This window comes from Poecilia reticulata, linkage group LG3 (assembly GCF_000633615.1).
Source record: "Poecilia reticulata strain Guanapo linkage group LG3, Guppy_female_1.0+MT, whole genome shotgun sequence".
NCBI lineage: Eukaryota > Metazoa > Chordata > Actinopteri > Cyprinodontiformes > Poeciliidae > Poecilia > Poecilia reticulata.
In genome coordinates, this window is record NC_024333.1 from 31,600,245 (window position 1) to 31,610,267 (window position 10,023).

General features: G+C 39.1%; 1 protein-coding gene across 3 annotated transcripts in view; it reads right to left on the reverse strand.

Annotated features, from left to right (window-relative positions):
- LOC103462998 (up-regulator of cell proliferation-like) overlaps positions 1-10,023 on the reverse strand; it is a 31,000-nt gene that overhangs the window by 15,603 nt on the left and 5,374 nt on the right. For all 3 annotated transcript variants that reach the window (XM_008406102.2, XM_008406103.1, XM_008406101.2), the window contains one exon: positions 7,650-7,715. In XM_008406102.2, coding sequence (XP_008404324.1) covers positions 7,650-7,658 — 9 coding nt within the window. In that variant the 5' untranslated portion in view covers positions 7,659-7,715. The remainder of the gene's footprint in view (positions 1-7,649; positions 7,716-10,023) is intronic.

The following is a 10,023-nucleotide window of genomic DNA, read 5'->3' on the forward strand; positions in this document are numbered from 1 at the left end:
TAATCCAGACTGTCAGTCACTTGTGGGAAATTTAGAATCACACAGAAAAGCTAAGAAAGGGAATCAAACTTAAAACTGTACTAAGAACTTCTGATCACATAATAGCAATTAACCATAGCTGCCATGGTAATAATTACTGATAACTATTGTGAATAGTCCCTAACATTAATATTATTAGACGGCATGTAATCATATGTATTATTGTTATAAAGGCYGAGCCAAGAAAAGTAGCCCTTTGTGTTGCTCTGGACCCAAGAGGTAGCTCCCAGGCTCAAAAAGGTTGGTGACCCCTGTTCAAGACCAAGGTTTTTACAGAGAACATCTTGAAAAATATGAAGAACAAAATACAGATTTTCATTTATTAATGACACTTTTGCATTCAACTTATTTGTAGGAACTCGAACCACAAACACGACCTACATTTACTCAAACGCAAACCATGTAACCCAAATAAGAAAACGATACTCAACCCTGAAAAGTTTGAAACTTTGAGCCTGTCTTATAATGCAGACATGCACAATCTTTGTTTTGTATCTACAATCATTTAAATTTTTTCTTTAATTTAGCAGATAAACTTTAAAAAAGACCAAGTTTGTTTTCAAATTATTTTACAGCCCCAAAGTTCTTTTAACATAATTTTAACCCTCATGCCAAAAAGTTTGGACACCACTGCCCTAACCAGTAACACCAAGCCCTTTCAGTAATGAGTGAAAGGGTTATCAGATATTTAAGCCTTAGTCTGATATGAAATTTGAAAAGTTGCCCATTTTTCTGGATTTTTTTGCTGCAAATTCCTTGACAAGATCACTGAAGTCCAGCTTTCTCATTAGATCACTCTCAATAGACATGAGACTCAAATGGTTCGTCTTTCTTGTCCCATTGTGGATCTGAGTCTATTTTTAACCATTTTAAGCTTGGAGGATGATCGCTCACCACTTGCATTTGTGACAGGAAATGTCAGGTAAAGCCTGAAAGCAATATCCACATTTGGGAAGATGTCCTGCAGTTTCTTTTCCCTAATGAATTGTAAAAGCAATGGAGCAGATGTAATGCCTTTATCACGAATAAAATCTTTAAACTGGACAATTTCCTCCACAAAGTCCATCTCCAAGTCAGCTGAATATTTACTTTGGAGATGAGATGCTTTGTTTCTTAGCTCTGGAACAGTAACACCAGAAAAATTGTTCAAGAAGCCAAAAGTGTTATTGAGGTTATATGCAATATACCTGTGATTGATTTCAGAAAGCAATCTGTCAACAATCACCAAAAAAAACACTGGTGGAGAACTTTTGTTGAGCTGATAAGTCAACCTCTGAGGTGGCGCTCTCTCCAAAAAATGTCTTTGGAGTCTTTGATCTTCGACCAGTAACTCTGTAAGCTTGTGAAACTGTTGGAGACAACTTCTTTGCTTGAGACTCAAACCTATCAAATTGATGCACTCCCGCAAGGATCCCACCAAATCCACAGCTGTACACAAGTCCAGTTCCACAGACTGCAAAGCTGCACTTGCTTTTTCAAAGCGCTGCAAAATGCTATGCCAAAATGTACACATAAAAGCTGTTTCAAGCTTGTCCATTTTTTTTTATCAAGGGATCTTGCTTCATTTCTTATTGCTGCGTTTTGGTTTGTGTCATTTACAATATTATTCAATGATTTTTGAATGTTTGCATAGTTAAGATGCACTGCTTGTGTGGCATCTGCATGTGCAGCCCATCTAGTGTTCGAAAGGGACTTCAATGTTTCAATGCGCTTGTTTGCATTAGGCTGCAGTCCATCGATTACCACCTTCCACCTTGCTGTCGACTTGGAGCAAAAGTTAAATAAGTTTTGCACAAACTGGAAAAAATCAGCTGTCTCAAAACAGCAGTTAACACTATTAACTCCAACCAAATTCAGGGTATGTGCAGCACATGGAACCCATTCAACTAGTGGGTTGAGTTCTTTCATACGTGCTTGTAGTCCATTATATACTCCTGACATGTTGGTAGCATTATCATAGCATTGCCCCCTGCAGTTTGCAATGTCAATCCCCATCTCTTCCAAAACCTTGAGTACAGACGCACATAAAGCTTCCCCAGTATGACTTTCAATTGGTAGAAACTTCAGAAAGTGTTCCTGCGAGTGTCCTTCAGGTGACACATATCTTAACACAAATGTTAACTGATCAACATGTGCCACATCTGGCGTGGAGTCAACAGAGATTGAGAAGTATTTTGCCATTTTTACTTCACTCTATTTCTGATAGAACACGATCACCCATCAGCTGAATAAATTCCTCACATGTTTGGGAAGAAAGATATGAGGGTTTTCCTGAACCTGCATTTCCATATTTCTCTATGTGAGACTTCAGAAAAGGATCAAACTCGCTGATTAACTCCAGTATTCCCAGATAATTCCCATTATCAGTTCTTCCAAATTGGTCACTGGCTCCTCTCAGAGCCAGTCCCCTCTCTGCTAAAAACTTAACAGACACAACTCTTCTCAACACTTCAGTCCAATATGAACACTCAGATTCAAATTATTTCTGCAGTTCTGTGTCTATACTCCTGCTGGCTGCTGCAAGTGAAACATATGTCAGCATTGCTTTTCTATGATGTTCCCTGTTTTCGTGCTCTCTCTGCGTTCAGTTGCGTGCTTCCAGTCACTGAAACCAGTTTCAAAGTTTGACTGAGTATTAGCATTGCTGAAAATGCGGCATGCAAAACAATATGCAGCTCCGGTGGATGGAAAGTAGAGCAGCCACGGTCTTTCGATGTACTCACCATTTAACATCTTTCGTTTAAAGTGAGATTTGGAGAAGTGACGCTTTTGATGCTTGTACACCTGTTCCGATGCTTGAAAGCTAACATTCGTATTTTGACAGCTCTCCGGTCCTCGCTCAGCCCAGTAAACTTGCACGGACTCGTCAATTTCCCCCCAATGCGCCGGATCGGTACTGTACGGATCCACAGTCGTCTTTCCATCTGCGGAAGAAGATCCCGCTTCCACCGACTCTGACTCCACAGACGCCAGTCCAGCCACCGACTCGGTCACGGTTAAAAGTTCTGGCGGGATCGTAGTGCCGGTGTTAGCATAGCTAAGGGTTTGAGGAGTGGGGGATAATGATGTTTCTGCGCCATCTCCGCCAACAGGTTAAAAAAAGCCTGTCAGTTTAGGCATTTTGTTTGTCGCCTCTTTGGCACGATGCTCTTTTTCTTTTCTCTTCCTTCTTTTCTGTGCTCCGCTGTCATATTTTCTGTTGTCTGCCACTGTAAAATAATATTCCCTTGACGCTCCTCCTCCCCAATGCGTAAGATGCGTCAAAAGTGGACCAATAACAAGCAAGCAATCAAGATGGACGTTTGCCAGAACAAATTGGAACATTTTTCATCGGTGCTGTCAAAATCATCGTAGTCATTGATTAAATTCTGACACTATCCATTCACAAAAACATAAAACATCCTTCGGGGTCCCCGAAATGCCGGGGCCCCGGGCTGCAGCCCCGGTAAGCCCCTGCTAAAATCCGGCCCAGTTAATAGGTGTCAACTCTGACAGCGGCCCCGTCCCATAATAACTCGTTTACATTATTACACTGCGCCAATATTTTACGACGTGCCAGTGCCCAGCAGCGAGTATAGGTGGGGGATTCCACAATCTCCATCTTCCCTGATTTTACCGCTCCGAACGCAAAAGCCCGTGCAGCCTTCATCGACGTCAGACGCCAGCTGAGAAAGGTTCCAGACATACGGTTTGGGGTGCTGCATCCAGCTCGTCTTTGCATCACTAGAGGAGGTGTCACAAGAGAGTTTACTTCACCTGTGGAGGCGACTACCTTCGTAAAAACACYCAAGATAAAATAAAATTGGCTTCACCACATTAAAGCTAAATTCTGGTTCGAATGCAAGTATAGCTGCAGCCAAATTTCTCTTTACTCCAAAGGGACTTTTGGCAGTGATGGCTGTAATGCACGTTTGTACTTGCATAGTTTAATTTGATGTGAGTGGAACCACTCATATTGTTCCGGCCAGAAGCATAAGAAGGTTAGGCGATATGTAATTTATCTGTTCTGTTCTTAGCCAAACTTCTGTTTACRCGTGTTTGCAGGAGCTCCGACTGAGTTGGGGTGATTTGAGGATGACTGTTGGGTACAAAACCTTAAGTTTAGTCTTTAGGCTCATGACTCAATTTAGAGTTTGCCTGATATCCCATCGTTTGGGGATGGGGTAGTGGTAGGTGCTATCTGAGGGAGGGGTAAGGGACGTGGGATGTGTCAGTTCAGATATATTGTCTTGGTTTTTTTTTTATGTTGTTTTTTGTCCCCTTTCTTTTTTCTCATCCTTGTGCCTGGTGCGTAGGGGTGGATTCTGGTTGTCACATCTCACATGGCTAATGCAAACAACTCAAATGTCAGATTCAGGGTCGCAACTACATATTAATCAGGCTTATGCGAAAACATAAATCGCCCTCCTCGCCCCCCGAACGAAAGTACGTCAGGGTGAAGGAGCGTAGAAAACATACGCTCGCTAGAACTCTACATAGTTTCATGCTAAATAATGGTTGTGTTGATCCCTGGAGATCTCATAATCCGAACAGTAGGCAATATTCTTTTTATTCACATGTTCACCAGACTTTTTCACATATAAATTATTTTTTGTAGATGTTAAATGTATACCTAAAGTATTAAATGTTGCATATCACCCAATCATTATTTCGGATCCTCCTGTCTCTCTCGATCTTTAGATTTCGCCTGTGCCTCGCTATCCCTCTCAATGGTGATATAACACTTCACTACTATCAGATGGTAAATTTCACAATTTCACATTACAGATGCAATAGAGGATTTTATTGCCTTTAATGACTGATTCTGAACCCATTTTTAGGGCGCTCCTGTGGGATTCTTTGAAGGCATACCTACGTGGTCAGGTAATTTCAAATTCTGTGCACGTGAAGAAATTGAGGATATCAAACATTCAGAAGCTTACTTCCGAGTTGGAATTGGTTGACCTACAGCTTGCAGCTGCCCCATCTGACAGTCTTTCAAAGTGTTGCTTGGTCTTACAAACTGAGTTGGATCTCATTACAACTAATGATGCTTTCTGTGTTCACTGACGATGCTTTCTGGAAGTATTCCTGAACCCATGCTGTTATTTCCTGTTTGAGGTACAGTGACGTTTAAGGGCCCGGAGATCACGAGGATCCAGTAGAGTTTTACGGCCTTGACCCTTACGCACAGCGATTGTTCCAGATTCTCTGAATCTTTTGATGATGTTATGCACGGTTGATGATAACTTAAAAGTCTTTGCTATTTTATGCTGGGTAACACAATTCTGGTATTGCTGCACTATGCTACAATGGTGGAATTGCTGATCCTCTTACCATCTTGGCTTCAGAGAGACACTGACCCACGCCGTCTTGTTCTGCTACTGCGTCACATGTTTGCCTGAGGAGCGGAGGCAGCAGTATGGCGTCTTGTCTGGAGCTTATTGTAACAAGGTAAGTTCCATGTTAAAATGATCATGTTTTTGACTATTTCTTATGGAGGCCTTATTTTTCCGTTTACACGAGTATTGATTAATATACACAGTTCGCTTAACGTACATTTATTTGTTTGGATATAACGGTATATATGACTGTTTATTATCTTAAACTAACATTGAAACAGTCAGGAAAATCTGGAGGCCATTTGAATTAGCATTATTTATAGTTATTATTATTTTGTTATATGTTCAATTTCCTTTTTCCAGACATTTATTGCTACTTGTACCAACTTGTTTGGGATTTGTAGATACTGTGAAATTTTGAATCAACATATTTTTCCTTTAAAATGTTACATTTACTCAGATTAAACTTTTGACCTGTCATCTATGTTCTATTATGAATAAAATATTGACATTTGCCATCTCCACGTTATTGCATTCAGTTTTTATTCACAATTTGTTTAGTGTCCCAACATTTTTGGAATCCGGTTTGTATGCAAAACAACAAAGTTTCAGAACCAGATGGGTTCCCAGTTGATTTTTTTTAAAGCATTCCAAGCCAAACTTATCCCATTGCTTCATTCTGTCTATGTTGAGTCTCTGACACTCGGTTCACTTCCCCCCTTGCTAAGACAGCCTTCTGTCAGCATCAACTTTATTACAATGTTTGCACCTTGTTAAATGTTTTATTCGAGGGAGACTATGGTAGCGCTTGAGGTTGTCATATCAATCGACCCTGAAAAGGTGTTTGATTGGGTTGAATGGAGATACCTGTTTGCCGTTTTGACAAAATTTGGATTTGGTAAAAATGTTATATCGTGGATACGCCTCCTTTATACACTGTCCTGTGCCAGTATTATTACCAATAACAACTGTTAAGAAAAAAAAATTAAAATATGCTAGTTTTAAAATTTAGCAACATGTATTGATTGAAATAGCCTAATTATAGTTTTCAGACTAATAATTTATTCTGTCCAGTTGACCTTTATATTATCTGTAGATCTTTTTGATCTGCCCTTTGTCTGTGTGGGAAACAATCAGGAGAAGTTTCAGCTTCACACTGATCTGTGAAAAGCCATTAAACAGCATGTTTTCAGGCCAGTAGAGGAGAAGCTCTGCTTCCACTTTGTTTAGATAAAGGTGACAACTGGTGCTTGATCTTGAAAACAAATCACAGGGAGTTTCTAACTTTAGAGAGGGTCAGAGACAGCTGCTGGTTGGATAAGCAAAGATACGCCTTATCTGAATAAATTAACAAGAATACGCCTTTAGTTTAAAAACTTTGTACACAGGCGTAACAAATCAGATTTGTGCTTGCAATTCCCCAAAGACGTCTTTACTTTTCTTTCTTCTTTTTTTCCATTTGTCTCAGGTAAATGAATGTCTACTTTAGTCTGTATGAAGTGTCTGTGTTGTTGATGTCATGTTTGTGTTGTTGATGTCATGTTATACTTTAAATGTTAGAATAAACTCTAAAAATGTATGATGTGGAGCGTAGGCTGTCATCTCTGTGGTTTTTGTTTCCACGCATTGAATCCGGGAAGATGAGAGAATATAACGAGCCAGAAGTTAATAATTTTATTCTCTTAATACAGGGGTCCCCAAACTTTTTCCTGTGAGGGCCACATAACTTTTCCCTTCTCTGGTGAGGGGCCGGAGTCAGTTTGTAACAGAAAAAGTGTGACGATTTCATTCATTATTACCTTTGTGAGATTTAAGTTATTCCTGTGACAATTTGGGGTTTTTCTTTCATTAACCGAGGGGTGACACTTTTGTCCAAGTGTGTAGATAAAACTTGCAGCCTCTTACTATCAGGTTTTCAGGCCATCCTGTATTCCCCTTTATGGGCAACTGTTTGGAAAGCTGTTGTTTTGGATCACAGCAATTGTTTTGGTAGGAAAATATGTTCATTTATATTGATTTATTTTTTTTGAGAGATGCCCGTCTCATAATTATCAGGAACAAAATTCTTGGTTCAATAACAAATAATTTCCCACTAAGTCAGTATGACTATACAGGCTATACTGTAGGTAGTCTTTTAACTTAAATGAACAATTCCGATCAGTGAAGCAAAGAACTCAATAACATAATTTGACATGTGTATAATATATGATGTTGCATCAAAACAATATGTAGATAATCACAAGAAATGAACCATATGAGAAAAAAGTAAGTTATTGAATCACATCTTACCGATCCCATGATGAAAGAAGGTTTGGAGATGGTGTTGGCGCTGCTCTTTTGTACACCAACCTAAAACTGAAAGCAAAAATACTTGCCCAACTAGGAAAAACAAGTTTGTCTCTGGTAGAGTTCTTATTTTACTCCCTTGATAATTGACTTACTCACAATTTCAACTATCAAATAACTGGCCTCTTTAAACATTCGTACAATTAGTGAATTAGAATAGAAGAACTGGGACACAGAAAACCAAAGTAAATTTGCTCTTGTAGGCATCCATTAAACAATTTTATGTCAAAACAAAAAATTAAAGGCTACCTAATGGTACAAGTTTATACTCATGATGTGGCTTTGTTTAAGTTTGGCTTTTGAAGAAGAACAGATCTAGTCATTCATTCATTTAAACATTATTCTTTTTTTATTTTTGTTTGCTAAAAACATTGTTCTCCTGTTTAGAAATGTCAGTTTTCCAGTGCAAGTGTGTTATGATAAAAATACAGTGTTAATTCAACAACATGAGTGTTAGTTTCACTAATGCTCACCAGTCCAGTGTTGATTTCTAAATGATCTCCAACAGTCTAACTCAACACTCAGTCTGGAGTTGATTAGATAGCTTATATAGTCGGGTGCCCCATTGTTGACTCATGGTTGCTAAAAACTTTACCAGACTGACTGATTTTAGTGACATAGTGGGTGTAAAATATTGAATAAAATGTTGTGCCACATGACTGGCTTTATTTCCACTCTTATATTTGACTTTATGACACACAAAACTACAAATTAATCGTCCTTACTTTCTCCAGGTGCATTCTGGGTAAAGCTTGTCACCCATTTCTTATGGAGGCATTATTTTTCTGTTTACACGAGTATTGATTCATATACACAGTTCGCTTAATGTACGTTTATTTGTTTGGATATCACGGTACATATGACTGTTTATTATCTTAACCTAACATTGAAACTGTCAGGAAAATCTGGAGGCCATTTGAATTAGCATTATTTAGCTGCGGAGGTCGTTTTCTTTAAGTTTTTGGATGTAGACTGCAAAACAGGGGAGTGGCTGTGCTGGACCGTTGGCTTGATCTAAGCCACAGGTGTCAAACTCCAGTCCTGGAGGACCACTGTCCTGCAACATTTAGATGTGCCGCTGCTGCACCACACCTGAATACAATAATTAGGTGATTAGCAGGACTCTGGAGGACATATATACACAATGAGGAGGCAATTGAGCCATTTGACTCTGGTGTTTTGTACCTGTGGCACATCTAAAAACTGCCAAATGTTTTTTCTTTGTCAGTGTGTCATGTTGGTGACTGAAGCCTGTTATGAAGACTCCAAGACATGTCTTCAGACATGTTGGCACGACTTTTAATGCTGTCCACATTTTTTTTTCTATAAGCTGACTCATTTCTTTAGTAATTATTTCTGACTTTTTTTATGTTGTAAACCAGATGGGCAGAGTAATTTGAATGAATATGACGGTGACACACACAGGTGAGTCTGATTAGTTTTGCTCACACTACTTTTTAAAATATGTATTTATTATTCTAATATTTCTGCTATATTTCTTGTTTTTCCTTCCAGGCTGGAAGTCTTCCTCCTTCATATTGGTGAAAACAAGAGCAGCACCAAAGACATTTCACCATCAGTGATCACAAGACCATCCATGGCCGCTTCCAATGAACTTTCAAAGCTTCACCTTCAGTGCAAAGTACTATGAATGTATGACCTTTGTTGTATATTGCTGTCAGTGCTGTTTGATGTTTTGAAATAAAAGTAGGGTATATTCTGTGAATGGTGCTGGTGTTTTTGTAGCATCTAATGTCTTAAAATGAATTTGGAGATTATTGGTGGCCAGTAGTTTCTGGGGGGGGGTGGAGGGGAAGGGTTTTAATTGCTCTATTGTCTTTTATTTGGTATTAAATTGACAAAAAAAAGTGGGTAATGAGAGAAGGGGAAGTGAACCCACGACAGCCGCCCTGAAAACTAGAACCTTCATATGTGGGCGGTGCTTAACCCCTGCRCCACCACAGCATACCCTGCCAGTAGTATGTCAAAACTCAGATTTCTACGTTAATTATTTTTACACCGTTCTGTGTTGGGTTAACACGTTCATAGTGTTAACTTTTAACAATATACACTAGTTTTTGGGTAGATTAACACTGAAGTGTATTTGATTTCAACTACTGTGTTGATTCAACTCTATCACAAATAACACTTTCAGAAGTGTAACTTCTACACCAGGGGTCACCAACGTGGTGCCCGCGGGCACCCTGTCGCCCGCGGGGCAAGTTCTAAAAATAGCCATTCTCTTTAGGGAGCATTGCCAAATAAATTATTTAATATTTTTACATTGAAGTAGTAAAATTTGTTTATATTCAGAATT